The following is a 16,437-nucleotide window of genomic DNA, read 5'->3' as shown; positions in this document are numbered from 1 at the left end:
TGAAAAGATGTTCAATATCACTATCAGGGAAATGCAAATCAAACACAATGAGCTATCACCTCATGCCCATTAGGATGGCTATTATAAAAAAGAAAAGAAAAAGCAAGTGTTGGAGAGAATGTGGAGAAGGAACCCTCATACACTGTTGATGGGAAAGTTAAGTTGGTGCAGCTACTATGGAAAACAATACGGAGATTCCTCAGTACATTAATAGAACTACCATATGATCCAGCTATTCTGAGTATTTATCCAAAGAATATGAAAACATGAATTTGAAAAGATATATGCACCCTATGTTCATTGCAGCAGTATTTACGATATGAAAACAACCTACGTGCCCATCAACAGAAGAATAAAGATGTATATATATACAATGGAATACTACTCAGCCATAAAAAGATGAAATCTTGCCATTTGCAACACCATGAATGGACCTTAAGGGTATTATACTAAGGGAAATAAGTCAGATGGAGAAAAATAAACTACTGTACGACTTCACTCATATGTGGAATATAAAAAAACAAAAATCAAACCAAACCAAACAAAAATAAACACATAGACACAAAGAACAGGTTGGAGGTTATCAGAGGGTAAGGGGGCTGGGGAGAAGGGCAAAAAGGGTAAAGGGGGTCAACTGTATGGTGATGGATAGAAACTAGACTTTTGGTGGTGAGCACAATGCAGTATATACAGAATTACAGTGTTGTACACATGAACCTTATATAGTGTTATAAACCAATGTTGCCTCAATTAAAAAAAAAAAGATTCCCAGGAATTCCCTGGTGGTCCAGTGGTTAGGACTCTGCACTTTCATTGCCGAGAGCCCAGGTTCGATCCCTGGTCAGGGAATTAAGGTCCCACAAGCCACATGTGGCCAAAAAAAAAAAAGATTCCCATGAATGAATGATTGCCAGCTCCAACTAATGTGACCAATGGTAAGTTAAAAGTCATCCTACAGTTGAAGCTTCATAGCGTGTGAATGACACATTTGAGGACAGGAAAACACCACCTGTTATTGGACATTGGATTACTCTAGTACTAGTGGCCAAGGCTTACCAATTGGAACCTCCTTCAATCCACCTCATACAATTAAAATCATAGTAGTAAGACTTTCTACTTACCTAACATAGCTCCTTCTGATGACATTGTAGACACCATGCTTGCTCTTAGGACTCCAACCAGACTTTCTTCTTATGTATAACGGCTACTTGTTTCTCTTTTTTAACATATAAAAGTTTCTGCTTATGTTCACATTAGACTGCACCTTGGTAGAATGAGCTTCTCAGTTGTGGATATGATGATAGAACCTTAAAGGTACATAATTATTTTAATTGTAAATGGCCCAAAAAGAAGGAAAACTTGTGGATTTTCCCAACAACTTTATATTTCTGTATGAATAAGATTCATGTGTACAACTAGTATGTGGAAATTTTTGCACTAGTCTAAAAGTATACTTCTCTTGGGTTGCTGACTTCAATATTTAGTATTGGTTTATGTACATAATGACTCCTTGGACTCTTTCTCACCAAGGGAGAATCTTCCACAGTCATTTTAAGTAAACCACAATGATGTATCTGAGGGCAGGCAGTCTGTTTTCTACTCTCATTCAAACCTAAAGTTGCAGAGGGAAAACATCCATACTTAGACAATTTTTTTTCCACCTCTACCCAGTATATTTATCAGATTCTTTGATTCACACAAATAGTAACCCATCTGTTGAAACCACATTAATAGCCTATGAATCTTAACCAGTAGAACTAGATGCATACATTCTCCTTGCCTTACCTAACTTATACAGATTTAATTGTGAAAGGCACGAACTGATGTGGGCAACAAAGACAGCTCAACCATGGATTTAAATGGAGCCATCCTTGTCTTTTTAATTGGAAGATTCTTTTCAAATTCAGGGCTATAGGACTTTGCTGTCTGGTTTCCCCTGTGCTCTGCTGGGAGTTTATCCAAGTCACTGCTCCATTTGAGGTAAATTGGGATTCTGCTGTGTTTTGTTAAAGTCACAAATTTGCTTTATTAAATTTATTAATTTATTGAAACTTGTTGTAAAATAATGTTTATAAAGTGGAATACCTTTAACTGTGTTCTTAATTTTGAGAGACTCTTCTTGCGGCTTTGAGTTCATTACAGCAAGAGGAGTAAGGTCACAGTGAATAGCTAGTTATTACAAGGTCAGTGGGTAAAATCAACTGCTTACGACATAATTTATACCTTTAAGTCACCAGTCACCACATGATTTCCTCAACAAATATTACTGGTCTCAAAATTTTAAGTCAAATATCCTAGGAATTTTAAAATTACAATAATTCAGGAAAGCTGCACCGTTTATTTAGCTTATTGTCTCTCTGCTTCAAACCTGCCCTCCTATAGATGTTTTGTGATGACGGGGTTGAGTTCTGCAATCCACATCTCTGCTTTGCTCGCTGGTTCCATTAGGTTCTGCAATCAAGGAATGCAAGAGGAAAGCTGCAGTGTTGGAGTGTAACGGTTAATTGTGTGTGTCAACTTGTCTGAGCCACTGACATTTGGTCAGATGTTACTCTGGGTATCCCTGTGAGGGTGTTTTTTGGATGAGATTAACATTTAAACTGGCGGACTGTGAATGAAATAGATTACTCTCCATAATGAGGGCAGGCCCCTTCTGATCAGCCAGAATAGAACAGAAAGACTGGCCAACCCAGGCAAGAAAGAATTCTCCAGCAGACTTTCCGTCTGACTTCACCTGCAACATCAGCTCTTAAAGGTTCTACAGCAAAAAGCCTTTGGGTGGAACTGGAACATGGGCTCTCCTGGGTCTCCAACCTGCTGGCCCACTGCAGATTTTGGACTTGCCAGCCTCTATAATCATATGAGCCAATTCCTTGTTCTCTCTTTCTCTCTTCCTATATATTTTTTCTATTGATTGATTCTCTGGAGAATCCTAATACAAGGAGGAAGAGGGGGCTTGTTCCTTCCTGGGTTTTGTGGGCATTGCTTCCTGTTCCCAATGCTTCTTCACCCCAGCAGTGGCAATTCCTTATGGTAGCAGCCGAGTCCAGCTTGCAGGTTTTGCCTACACGGGGCCCTTCCCCCGAGCTCAGACACTAGCACCAGCCCGGCAGTGCTCTCCTGCTCATAGGTCTGAGCTCAGTTCCACAGGGGCTCTCTTCCAATGTCTAACCTTTTAACGAGTCTAACCGTTTCTCCTTGTTTCTGCTTTGTATCTTGCCCTGTGGAGGCGGGATCACTATGATACCACCACCCCAAACTGGTTCAGATGTTGAAACTATAATGACCACACACACATCAAGAGGTTATGAAAAAGTTTATTATTCGTATAATGAGGCTCTGTGGAGACAGCAGGACAGGTACCAAAGCCAGGTGGTTTGCCTTGATAAAGGAGGGGTGAGTGGCTCTGGTTTTTATTGTGGTTAGGGGTGAGGATTCCAGTGCAACAAAAGAAGGCCAGGATTTGCATAAACTTCCCCTTCAGAGCTGAGAGGGTGTGCTTGGGATTTCTTATCAGCTTGCCCAGATGCGAGGCAAAATGGGGACAGGGCTTGAAAGCTGTCAGTGGTCAAACATCCAAAATGAGGCCAGATTCTATCACAGCTCCTCCAGTCCTGGGTGGTAGCTCCTTCTCACAGTTACTTCCTCCATGATACCCTAGCCTTCTCTTTTTGCCTTTACAGTTACTTAGACAGATCTAGTGAACAATTCTTTACAAGTTTTTTGTTAAATTAACTAATATGGTTTCTGGCTCCTGACTAGAACCTGCTGACACAAAACCTCTTTGCTCTTCTTAGCTGGGTTAGCATTAACATAAAAGGTGGGGTAGTTGGTATGTAAACCTAAAAAAGTGGAATGGATGACTCGGCATCTTCCATTCACAGGCTCCCACTTCTTCATTAAACTTATAAGGCTACAGCTTCTGGCATCACTTGTTATTCTTAGGCAAGGAGGAATGAAAGGAAATGGAGCTTATAATTTCCTATAAACTGCAGGCCTCGGGGATCATGTGTCAATACATGGAGAACATTCCCATTCTTTTTAACTGCTGCCCAGTTCTCTATCATGGATGTATCAGACCTGTTTAACCACTCCTTTACTAAGAGCCATCTGTGTTGCTCCCGATTTTTGCAGGTAAGAACCTGAAGCCTTGAGAGATGGAGTGGCTCGCTCTAAGAAACATCACATAAATGGCAGAGCCAGGATTTCTATAAAATCATAAAATGGCAGAGCCCATGCTCAAAAATATTTTTATTTTGAGATGTTTTAAACAGTTAAAAAAGAACCCACCACTTATCCCATTAAATCAACATGCTGACCCATCTACATCAACTTCTTAAAAGAAATAAAACACAACTGAAGCCTCCATGTACCCTCCGTGATTCCATCAGCAACTTCTGCTCTGGGAAAGCAGAGCATGGCTTTCACACCTCATTCTAACACATGATTTTACGCTCTTCATATAATTTGAATCCATAGGAAATATATTATTGTATAAAAGAGTAACACTGTTTACTATATGCCAACAAGGTTTACATGCCAGCCACTATTCTAAGCACTTTACATGCATTAATTCATTAACTGTCCCCCTCCCCCCCATCACCCTGTGAGGTTGGCACTACTATCTCATTTTACAGAAAAAGTGAAACACAAGTAAGTTTAAATAATGCGCCCACAGATACACAGTATGTTTAACTTTACATAAATGGTATTCGTGGCTTCTGCAACTTTCTCAGCATCATTTTTGATTCATCTGTGTTGACAGATGTAACTCTAGCTCTTTCATGTTCACTTCCCAAAGTACCAAACAACCCATGTATTTACCCGTTCTTCTGTTGATGGAAATTTAGGCTTCTCCCAGTCTTACTATCTACACAGTGCTGCAATGAACAGTCATATGCACATTTCCTTCTTCACATGGAGTTATTCTAGGGTTTATCCAAGAGTAGAATTCTAAGTGGTAGAGTACACACAATTTTACAAGATGTTGCAAATTGCTTGGCACACCCATGGCAGTGAGTTCCCATGTGCCATACACTTACCCACACAATGGCTTTTAAAAATTTGCCAACTTTATGAGTGTAAGATGGTCCATATCAATTTACATTTCCTGCGCTTTCTTCTCTGCACATGCCTCTGTCTGGGCTGACAGTCTCTGTCAGCAAGGGTGAGACCGACCACACTGAACACCTGCCTGAAAGACCTCCTGATACCCACTCCTCTCCATGGAGTCCCAGCCCATCTGGCTCCCGCCGGCCCTAACTTCAGTTCTTCCTAGGAAGCGGAGAGAAGGCGGGGCAGGGCTGGAATAAGGGGTATGTTCTCCAGGCCAGGATGGGGTGTGAGGTGAGCACTGATAGCTGGGGCAGTCAGAAACTGTCTGAGCGCCCTATGACACGGAACCACCCATGGTTGGGCTCCCAAGTAGCAGGCGTGCTTGTGGGCGGTCTCTAGTCAACATTTCACTCACATACCCCTTCAAAAACTTCCAATCCTGACTTAGCTGAAATAATAAACCCAGTTCTATATTCCTTAAAAGAGTCAACTTCGTGCAAAATCTACTCTGCCCAGCCAAAGGATAAATAAGCACCCAAACCTGGCTTCCAAAGTACTTGGTCCGGCTGCAGTAGTGGGAATAACTTTTGGAAACCCAGACAACACCTAACAGAGCAACATACAGGCATTAGGAGAGGTGGGACCTGGGGAGAGGGCTTAGAGGCACACAGGTCAGGGAAGGCTGGGACTTAAAAGAGTAAGGACCTGGGCCAGCTTGGACAGGAGTGTGGCACTCTGCGTGAAGGTGAAGGGAGACAGCACAGGGCAGGTCCGCCCAGGGGCATTCAGGCAAGGGCAGTGAAGTTAAACCCAACACTGATTTACACCAAGATGTTTAGTAGTTAGCTCCAAGTAGTCAGACTTTTCCTTTCAGCTGATCTGTATTTACTAATATTTCTATAATAATCACAGACTACTTATATAATTAAAATTATTTTAAAACTCAGGTTACTGAACAGACTGCATCAGCACTATCCCCAAATATTCAAGGCTTACCTCAATACAGAGAGATTTTTGTTGATTTTTACTCCATTTACATTTTTTAAAATTTGATTTGAATGTTTAAAAATAAATATATATCAATTTATAAAAATGGCAGTAGAAACACCCCTATTGGGGCAGGAACTCTATGAGGTACCAGGTGGCACACAAGGAGTGGGAGGATGAAAAATTTGGACAGTAAAGGGGTATTTCTGTGCTTGTAGCATCAACTGACATGGGAGCTGCAGCTCTGTGAAGGCTCTGGTCTAGAGATCAGACCCCTAACCCAGAATCTTAGTAAACCAAGCCTTCTTTTCACCAATCCCAATAGCCAGGTAGCAGAGCCAGCTACTCTAATTTCACACACCAGGAAATAGATGCTGATGCTCAGTGACTTACTCAAGATCATCCTGCCAAGAAAAGACAAACGGAGCCTGGAATGCAGATCTGATGACTCCAAGGCCCTTGCCATGACCCTGGGCCCTCAACACATGGGACTCTGAATCTGAATTACATTCTATAAGGGTTCAGATTCAGACCACAATAATCCTCAACTCAAAACTGTCCAAAAGCCCCCTACCTCCCTTTGAGGTAGCCAAGCCCCAGTGAGGACCCACGATGCTCATGAGCCTTGGCCCTCCACCTTTCTGGGTTCCTCACTTCCAGCTGGCTCACTCCACTCTGGCTCAGGGGCCTACTTGCCATTCCCTAGGAGACCAGACAAGACCCTACCTCCTGTGAAGGGTCCTATGTAGCATCTAGGGACCTACCGGGCTTCCTCCATGATCTCCTTTGGGTCTTTATTCAAATCTCACCTTCTCAGTTGAGGCCCTCTCTGACCAGCCCATTTAAAATCTCAACCTACCTCCCAATCCAGCATTCCCTCTCACTCTACTCTGATTCATTTTGTCCACAACACATATCATCATCCAAAATACTATATATATCTCATTTGTTTATTGTCTGTAAAGATCCAAGATGGCAGAATTTTTGTTCCACTCACTGCTGGGTCTCTGGCACACACGACAGTGCCTGGCACATGAGAGATGCTCAGCACATTTCTGTTTAGCAGATGAACCGCTGCTGCCCATACAGGCCTGTGGGACAGAGATGGCGATGGGGCACTGGTCGAGCTTCATTCTCCAGGTGATCAAGCCCAGTACCCTGTTCTCCACTCGCAGCTGAGACAACTCTACGCCCATGGCAAATATCCAAAGTCAGCTGTGAAGACTGAAGCCGCAGCCAGAACTCCCCTGGAGGCATCAGAAGAGACTAGTTCTTACTGCTGCTGGTGCTTTTAAGGTCAAACAGACTAGGCACCATCACAAGCCAAACTCAAAAGGGAAACTTAGGATCCAACTGGCCCCTTCCCAGCAGCCACAGCCCACCATGCCATGGACATTTTGTTGAACCAAGAAGGGCAGTGGTCTCTCCCTTTAGAGTTATAGAAGGAGATCTGGCTGGGGGAGCTCCAGGCCATTGTGCAAAGACCACTCCTAGGGGTCCAAGCCTCCTTCTGGAACACGTTGCTGCTCTTCCCCAGCATTTCATTTTCCAGCAGTAGGATGGGGGGTGCCTGCCCTGCATTTTTGAATCCTCAGGATTCTCTGCCACTAGCTTCCAAAATAGAAAGGGCTGGGCCCTCTATGAAGGTCTGCCCCACACTGCCTACAATCAGGGGTTCTCTAGCAGGGTAGCCAGGACCCCCTCCCCACACTGTCAGACCCCAAGCTAATCTCTGGTATGGTTTTTCATATGCCGAGCCAAATTTGAAGACCACCTGAAGGTCTTCCCACACTCTTTGCACTTGAAGGGCCTCTCTCGAGTATGAAATCTCTTGTGGCTAATGAGTTGTGAGCTCTTGCTAAAAGTTTTCCCACACGTGGTACATTTGTGGCACTTTCCCCCGGTGGGTATATCCTGGAGCCCAGTGAGTCCGGAGTTCTGATCACAAGTTTTCTCACAATCTTCAAGAGGCTTCTTCTCCTCACTTGGTTTTAATTCCTGTAAACTCACCCCTGTATCCTGGGGAGAAGACAACCCAGCCACACTGCATTCAGACTGGGCCACCCTGGTGTGTTTTCTCTGATGAATACAGAGAGTATGTCTTCCAATGAAATCTTTCCCACACCACTGACATTTAAATGGTCTCTCTTTCGTGTGGTTTCTCTGATGATTAACAAGGCGATAATTTCTGTCGTAAGATTTCCCACACAGATTACATTTATAGCGTTTCTCTCCACTGTGTATTCCCTTATGATCTAAAAGACTTCTTTTACGTGTAAAGCTTTTCCCACATTCTTGGCACCAAAAAGGTTTTGCACCAGTGAGTATTTGTGACTGCAGATTTGGAGCATCTTCACTTTCGTGGTACTCATACGGTTTCCCCAAAGAGTGAACCCTCTGATGTCGGGAGAGGTTAGAACTCCATCTGAAAGACTTCCCGCACTCCCTGCACTTATAAGGCTTCTCTCTGGTATGAACTCTCTGATGGATAAGGAGGAATGAGTGATTACGGAAGGCTTTGCCACACTGGCTGCATTTGTAGGGTTCCTCTGTGGTGTGACTGCTCTGAGGAACTTGGAATGCTCTGTCCTGACTAAACGATGGCACGTCCTCAGGCTTTATTTCGACGGCATGCTGCCTCTTATGAACGATAAAGGCCGACTTATGAGGAAACTCTTCTGCACATTCGCTGCACTGGTATGGTTTCTCGCCTATGTGAATTCTCTGATGATCAATGAGAGCTTTCTTTTGATTAAAGGTCTTCCCACACTGCTGACACAGAAGAGCTTTCTCCACAGTGGGGGCACTCTGGGGCTGACTGTAGTTGGAGGTCTGCCTAAAGTCTTCTCTACATTTGTCTGGATCACAGACCTCCTCTTCCTGGTGCAGTCTCATGTGACGAGTGAAGTTTGACCTCCACCTAAATGTTTTCCTACATTTGATGCATTTATAGGGTTTCTCCTGGGTGTGAATCCTTTGATGTTCAAGAATATATGCCTTACAGTGGAAGAATTTCCTACACTGGCTACAGTCAAAGAGTTTCTCCCCATTTTGGTCTCTCAAATGATGATCAAACCCTGAGCCACAAGAGAGAGCTTCCTCGTGCTGATAAGATTCAAGAAATTTCTGCTTAGCATGAATTTCCTGGTGCAGGCGGTAGGCAGACATGCGTCGGAAAGCTTTGTCACATAAACTGCATTTATAAGGTTTCAATCCAGTGTGAATTTTCTCATGTCGCACACGGTTCGAGCTCCACCTGAAGGCTTTCCCACAGGCCCTACATTTAAACGGCTTCTCTTGAGTGTGAAGTCGCTGATGACATGCAAGATGGGAGCTATGACTGAAGGTCTTCCCACAGTCACTGCACGTATACAATGTCCCCACCATGTGAAGATTCTGCCCGTGTTGGTGATGAGAACTAAGGCTGAAGTCCTTCCCGTGCGCATCCTTTGCCTTCCCTTTCAGTCCAGCGTGAATTCTCTGATGTAGGCTAAACCCGCCAATCACGCGTCTGAGCCCTTTTCCATATTCCTTGTAATCACAGTGGTATGAACTCCCTCTGAAGTGTTTGCCATAGCCATGTTTAAGGGACTGCTTTTTTCTGGGTCCTCTCAAACATGTAATATGTTTTAGATGAAGACTATTACTTCTTCCCGATTCTTCACAGTCTTTTCCTGTCCCGTAGCTGGAATTGGTCTCTTCTTTCTTAACTGTCACTTGTATGGGGTTTCCACATTGCTCCTTTAACCTGCTCTTCTGTGCAAAAGATTCTCTGAGCCCTGTTCCCTCAGAAACATTTGCTGCACCATGACATCCTGATGGCATAGCTTCTTCCAAAGGTTCATGTTTTAAGATGAACTTGTCTGTTTTCACATGGAGCTCATTTCCTGACACAAATAAAACAGAAGAGAATGTACTCTTGGGAGTTCCCTGGTGGCCTAGTGGTTAGGATTCTGGGCTTTCACTGCCGTGGCCTGGGTTCAATCCCTGTTCAGGGAACTGAGATCCCAGAAGCCACTAGGTGTGGCCAAAAAAAAAAAAAGGGAAAGAGAATGTTCTCTTTTCCCATACTTGGAACTGCAGAAAGCACCAAGGAACCAAAAAATGTCATGAACTTAGGTGGTGAGGCTTTTGCCTGACTGCCAATACCTTTACAAAATAGTCAGGGATAAGGCAAAATATGGAAGAGTATTCCAGACGACAGGAAAGGGAGAGAAGAAGCAAGACGGGTACAGCAGCTAGCTGTACACATCCAGTGAAAAACAAAAAGGGTTGAGAAGCAGGTGTTAAACAGCAAGAGAGGGTAGAGGAATCATGACACAGAGCATGATAGGAAGGTCTCCAAGAGCTGAGAGGTGGGGCTCCTAGGAGGACTGGCTGCAAGGGCTAGAGGTCAAGCCTACCACGGGGGAAGGACCAAGCAAAGAGGAGCAGCAGGAGTGGGATGAGGGTTCCTAGGAGCAGGAAGGGGAGAGCAGCACAGGGCTGAGGAGGAGCATCAGTGAACTGACAAGGACAGTGAAGCCCTCAGTGGGCAAGAGCTGTTACTGAGAGGGCTGCTGGGGAAGGGGCAGGACCAGAAACCAATGTCTAATAGGCCGGTCTGGAGGGGAGAAGCCCAGGCACCCAGTACTTCTTAGCAACACTGCTAAGGATCTTCCTTCCAGTAAACAATGGGGTAAGTTCCCCATGATTTTCTTAGTATAAAAGACCTTAAGAAAGAGGAGAGTAGATGCGGGAGGAGCAAGACCTGGTCAGTTCTCTGGAACTCACCTGCAGGGGCAGCACTTGGACTCCCCTTAGGATGAGCTCCCTGGACATTCAAGCCCCACGGCTCCCTTGCCTCCAACCAGGAGATCAGAGCAGGTTTGGTGAATGGCCCCACTGCAGAAGAGAAGAAAATGGGATGTGAATGGAAGGTAGATGAATCATACAGAACTACTCTCCAGGAGCCTCTCAGGCCTGAGCTCCTGGTAGGGAGGAGGGAAAGCCAGGGAGGAGGGAAAGCCAGGGAGGCAGGTGGAGGACAGGAGGCCTAGACAGGAATTTCTGACAGCTCTGAGCAGAGACAAGAGAGGCTGAGAGAAACCACAGACAAAAGGATCGCTAGCATTCTCCAGAGCCACATGACAAGTCAACTAGTTAAATCAGCCAACTTTTTTTTGGATGCCTAAATGGACTAGCAACTTGACACATATGACTTTTAATCTTTATATTAACAGGCATTAAGATTAAGTGATTTGGTTAGTAGTTAGAGAGATAGGTCAGGCCCCTTTCTATGCACCATAATGAAAACTAAGAAGGCAGAAGCAGAGGCAGGTAGAAGCATGGGGATATCAATGCCTTACCCAAAGAAGTCACGTTCCCATAATTCTCTAGCATCACATCCCTGTATAGGTTCCTCTGAGAAGCGTCCAGCCATCCCCACTCATCCTGGGAAAAGGTCACCTCCACATCCTTGAAAGTCACAGCCTCCTGAAAAAACATGGTCCTATGCCTTAGAGCCAGTCCACAACTCCCAGCTTTTAGGAGGGGGCAGGGGAATGAGGCTGGCTCTGAGTGAGTACAGGATGGATCTGATAAAGGGGAAAGAGAACATCATCACCCAGCAGAAGAGCTCTGGGCTCCTGGGGGATAATCTGGTCTCTGGGACATGCGTCTCGGGATGTGAGGTCACTGGACAGAAAGACACAGGACGGGGGGAGCTACAGCTACCCCATGAGGCAGCAACGGTGGGACATCAGGAAGGACCGAAGGTTCTGTGGCTCACCTGAGGCTGGACTGTCACCAGGTCTCCTGAACATCCCTCTCTCTGGGGAAGGGCAGAAACCTGTGCAGCAGGAGGATCTGAAGAAGAAAGAGTCATGAGAGAGGGCAGCCCAGCTCTGGTATCCCACTGAGAAGCCCACTCTTCCCCCCACGTGGAGGACTCCCGGGCCCACAGGCAGGTATGGACTGTTTTAAACACCCATTTCACATTTCCCCGGTGTCTGCTGGGGTCAGGAAGTGGGGGGTACAATGGAAGGAGAAGGTAGGTAGACATGGGTCACAGGATAGAAAGGACACAGAGCTCAAGGCCAGGACAGAAGGGATTCTCCTGAGAGGACAGAGGGTGAAAAGACAACGTTATAGGAAATTTGGGAAGTGTGGCATAGGCTGGGGTCTTAGAGCCAGGCGGCAAGTACCGGGTTGCCCAGCCAGGAAGTCACGCACTCCTATTTCATAGGGAGGCTGCAGGTGGTCCCCCAGAGCCGAGCCGCTCCTGAGAGGTGAAGCAGGGGGCCATATCTGTGCGGCTTGCAGGGCTCCTGTGCCCATCCAATGCACATCTGGGCTCTGGGCAAGGGCTGGGTCCTGGCAAGAAGAAAATGTTGTGAGAGGATCCTCGTGGGAATCAGAAAGCAAACTCACAGAACAGGCCACATGGCCAATCTCTAAAAGGTAGAGGCCCAGGGAGCGGTGAGCTAGGTCCTTTATTACCTACAGGTAGAGGGAAAAGGAGGAATAGAAAGCCCAGGGAGGATCCCCTCACCCCTCCACCTCCCTGGGCTCTAATGCGGGCCATGGGGAGACAGGTGAAGCCAGATTCCTGCCTGACATAGGAAAGCAAATGGCAAGTCAGTGACAGCACTGCTGTCAGGCCTCGGGTGCTGCAGGATACCTCCCCACTAGCCCTCAGTCCCCACCCCTGGCCAGGAACTTAGAAATAAGAAATTTATCCCTGAGAGTTAAACTGATAATGGTTCACAGCAGAGATGCAGTCAGATAACATCTATCAAGTTTCGGGCACTGCTCTAGGTAATGATATGCAAAGTGACCTCGAAGAGGCAGGAAGGCTCCCAGACTATAAACCTGACTAAAATAGCAACACCACTAGAGAGACAATGCTAACTGTGAGGGTCAGCTATGGAATCACAGAAGAAAAAGTCTCAGGTGCAAAAACAGGGAGGTACCCATCCAAGCAGAGACCTGGAGAAAGGTGGTCTCTGTGCTGGGACTTCAAACAGTCCTGGTCTCTGGAGGCAAGGCTATCCCTGATGCAAAAGTGAGTATAGGAAGCTACAGCCAGTGAACTTCAGGTTTTTCTGGCCCTGTGGCCAAGACATTCTCTACACTGATATGGACGAATCTTAGCCTGAGGCCATTAAGTACCTAATACCCAGCTATAGACTGAAGAAGATAAAGTGATCACAGCAATTTATCTCCTGTTCCTCCCAAATCCTACCAAAGGGAGAATAAAGAAACAATAACAATATGGAAGCATAGACAAATGAGTTTAAGGACAAACTTTCTCAGGCCCCTGTTTCTCAAATTTTGGTAATTTTGATAAACTATAATTTACATGCATCTTGAGCATTTCTGTTCATTTTTTAGAATCTGGTAGGCTTTTTTCCAGGCTCTGTTTTTTGTTTTCTAATTTCTAACTAGCTTTCAACCAGGTAGGCCCTTTCCGCTCGTTTGGCAATGTTTTCATGGATTTTTAAACCACACACCTAGCTCTCGACTGACTTGAATATACCCAAGCCACAGTTTTGTACCTACTATGTACCTTATTTGCTTTAAAAGTTATCTTTAGGTCATTTTGAACAACTCATGGTTTGGGTAAAAATTATAAATGTTCTTTTAGATTTTAAAAAATAGTACCCAATGTTGGGCAAAAGGTTTTCTTGTTAAATATTTGTTATCATTTATTGCTGGTAGACAATGTTCAATGTTTTAATTGATTGATCTAATTTTTATATTAAATTTAGGGGAGAAGTATGTCAAATATGTTTCAAAAATCTTAAAAGTAACTTTCATTTATGCATGAATCATACATGTAGAATTACACATACTTTATAAAAATTCTTAAAAGCCTACAAAAATGATAAATGCTCTTTAAAAAAAAAAACCTCAAAGGTATGGAGAAGTATTGAGAGGCTGGCCTGAGTGGGGCAGAGGGGCATGCAGAGTGCACTTTAACTGACCCACTGCTCTACTGCCTGCACTGGGACTGTCAGCTCTGTTTCCTAGCACCAAGCCCAGGGCTGGGCACATGGTAGGCACTCAAATATGTAACGAACAAATTCTCATCGTTAGATCAGTTTTCCATTTTGTTTTCAAAAACTGAGGCTCTGAAGGTACCACAATGTTGGCAAGAACACAGAGGTTGTGGAATGCAGTCTAAAATTGTGATCTTCCAATTTCCTAGCCCTGGGCTGCCCCTCACCACTCTTCTTCCCCATCTCCCCCGCAAAGAACAAATCCTCAAAAGTTTACTGAGAAAGAAGTAACATGGTTTGTGTAGACTGCTCTTCTAGGTCTCAAGATGTACTTAGAAGCCAAGGATGCTGACACTAATTCCCCCGTGTATGAGCAAGAGATACCACCCCCACTTTACAGGTTAGTACAAGTCAAGTTAGGTATGTGGAGATGTACTTTATGCACTGTTAAGTCAATGTGTCCAAAACCTCATTACTGTTTATGGATACTTGCAGACCCTCTTCTTCCTGGAGCTTATATTCCTCTGGGAAAGAGGGAAGGGCTGCCTGCTAAATGGTCCTTTGCTTAGGGTCAAGTTCTTAGCTGCTCAGGTGCCATGGGAATGAGAAGGGAAGACTTCCCCTGAATTCCTCCGTGTTGAAGGTTCAGAGGCCCACCCCCCCACCCACAAGCAGGCTCACGAGCAGGCAGAGTTCACTGGGCACTGCACGCTTGCTCACACTCACCCTCCATGGTGTCCCATAGAAGTCCCTCTGTAGCTCTTCCAGCAAGGCCACAACGTCCCCACCACTCTCAGGGTCATGCAGCTGCACCCAGGTCCGAAGCTCCCCTGGCAGGATGCTCAGGAACTGCTCCAGGACCAGCAGCTCCAGAATCTGGGCCTTTGAAAGAACATCTGGCCTCAGCCACCAGCGGCAGAGCTCCCGGAGCCGGCTCAGAGTCTCTAGAGGCCCAGAAGACTCATGGTAGCGAAGCTGTCTGAAGAGCTGGCGGAACAGCTCCTGGCCAGGACGATTGAGTGTCTGTGGTCTGGCAGCTGGCACTGAAGTGTAGCTTTCATCCTCTTCTTCCTTCTTTACCATCTGAAGGCATCCTCGCTCCCTTGAAGCCTTGGCCTGAGCTGGATGGACAGCATACCACCTGCCTGGAGGCATCACTCCTGTTCAAGGTCTACCCAGCAGAGTGCAAGCAAGTCTGCGTTAGTTGTATGTATCACTGCTGGGCCCTCGGGAGTATCTCTTCAGCACTGCTGGGGACAATGCCATTTGCTGGGACATCAGAAGTCACTGGCAAGAGACTGAAATAACCAACATTACTGTTCAGGAGGGATGTGAGAAGGATGGTACAAAGTCGATGCTGTTAGTTAGGATCATCTTTGGATTTCTGAGAAAAGGACTCATGAACATTTGCACAGTGGAGCCTGTCAGGATCAAGCAGACCAGGAAAAGGGATAATATTTGTGGTTACCAGAGGCAGGGGTCGCGGGTACTAGATGAAGGCAGTCAAAGGTACAAACTTCCAGTTATAAGATAAATAAGTACTAGGGATGTAATGTACAACTTGATAAATATAATTAACACTGTTGTACATTATATATAAAAATTGTTAAGATGAAAATCCTAAGAATTTTCATCACAAGAAAAAAAAATTTTTTTTACAAGAAAAAATTTTTTTCTATTTCTTTAATTTTGTATCTAAATGAGATGATGGATGTTCACTAAACTTACTGTGATAATCATTTCATGATGTATGTAAGTCAAATCATTATGCTGTCCACATTAAACTTATACAGTGCTGTATACCAATTATATCTCAAAAAAACTAGAAGAAAATTTTTTTTACTTTAAAAAAAATCAGTGGTATTTCTACATAGTAAAAATGAACAAACCAAAAATAAAATTAAGAAAACAATTCCATCTACAATCACATGAAAAAGAATAAAATACTTAGGAATGAATTTAACAAAATAAGAACAAAACTTATACTATGAAAACTACAAAACATTGTTAGAAGAAATTAAAACTTTAAATAAATGGAAAGACATTCGTTGTTCACGGATCAGAAGACAAAACATTGTTAAGATGACAATACTGTCCAAATTTATCCATAGATTCAAAAAAATTCCTATCAGAATCCCAGCTGGCTTCTTTGTAGAAATTGAAAAACTGATCCTAACATATGGAAACTCAAGAGACCCACATAATACACAACACAATCTTGAAAAAGAATAAGCTGGAAGAGAGGGAAGAGATCAAGATGGCAGAGTAGAAAAAAGATGGCAGAGTAGGAGGACAATGAGCTCACATCCCCAAGAACACATCAAAAATACATCTATGGGACTTCCCTGGTGGTCCAGTGGCTAAGACTCTGAGCTCCCAATGCAGGGGGCCCAGGTTCAATCCCTGGTCAGGG

The 16,437-nt window shown here is 44.6% G+C and overlaps 1 protein-coding gene and 1 non-coding gene across 3 annotated transcripts; one reads left to right on the top strand and one right to left on the bottom strand.

The window, feature by feature from the left end:
* The first annotated feature begins 776 nt into the window (after positions 1 to 776).
* TRNAE-UUC lies at positions 777 to 849 on the top strand. Its single transcript has one exon. It is a non-coding gene; the product is annotated as a tRNA-Glu (tRNA).
* Positions 850 to 4,238: 3,389 nt separating this feature from the next.
* On the bottom strand, positions 4,239 to 15,405 carry ZNF445 (zinc finger protein 445). Of its 2 annotated transcripts, XM_029244055.1 has the most exons (6): positions 14,751 to 15,405; positions 12,228 to 12,396; positions 11,813 to 11,889; positions 11,391 to 11,517; positions 10,816 to 10,926; positions 4,239 to 9,929 (listed from the first exon to the last, which is right to left on the bottom strand). In XM_029244055.1, the coding sequence occupies exons 1-6, from the start codon at positions 15,177 to 15,179 to the stop codon at positions 7,768 to 7,770; spliced, it is 3,075 nt and encodes a 1,024-aa protein (XP_029099888.1). In that variant the 5' UTR covers positions 15,180 to 15,405; the 3' UTR covers positions 4,239 to 7,767. The 2 variants fall into 2 exon arrangements, with proteins under 2 accessions (XP_029099888.1, XP_029099887.1); XM_029244054.1 differs by lacking the exon at positions 12,228 to 12,396 and having other exon boundaries at positions 14,751 to 14,802.
* Positions 15,406 to 16,437: the final 1,032 nt, after the last annotated feature.

This window comes from Monodon monoceros, unplaced genomic scaffold (genome assembly GCF_005190385.1).
Source record: "Monodon monoceros isolate NGI ecotype Baffin Bay Population unplaced genomic scaffold, NGI_Narwhal_1 Super_Scaffold_3, whole genome shotgun sequence".
NCBI classification, from domain to species: Eukaryota; Metazoa; Chordata; class Mammalia; order Artiodactyla; family Monodontidae; genus Monodon; species Monodon monoceros.
Note: the sequence above shows the minus strand (reverse complement) of the source record. Positions and strands in the feature narration are given on the sequence as shown.

Excerpts from the sequence above, each read along its gene's own strand:
- ZNF445 (XM_029244055.1), bottom strand. The coding sequence starts at position 15,179 with ATGCCTCCAGGCAGGTGGTATGCTGTCCATCCAGCTCAGGCCAAGGCT. Across the intron at positions 12,397-14,750 it reads TCTATGGGACACCATGGAGG|GACCCAGCCCTTGCCCAGAG; the intron begins GTGAGTGTGAGC and ends TCTTCTTGCCAG. Across the intron at positions 9,930-10,815 it reads TCCAAGTGCTGCCCCTGCAG|GAAATGAGCTCCATGTGAAA; the intron begins GTGAGTTCCAGA and ends TATTTGTGTCAG.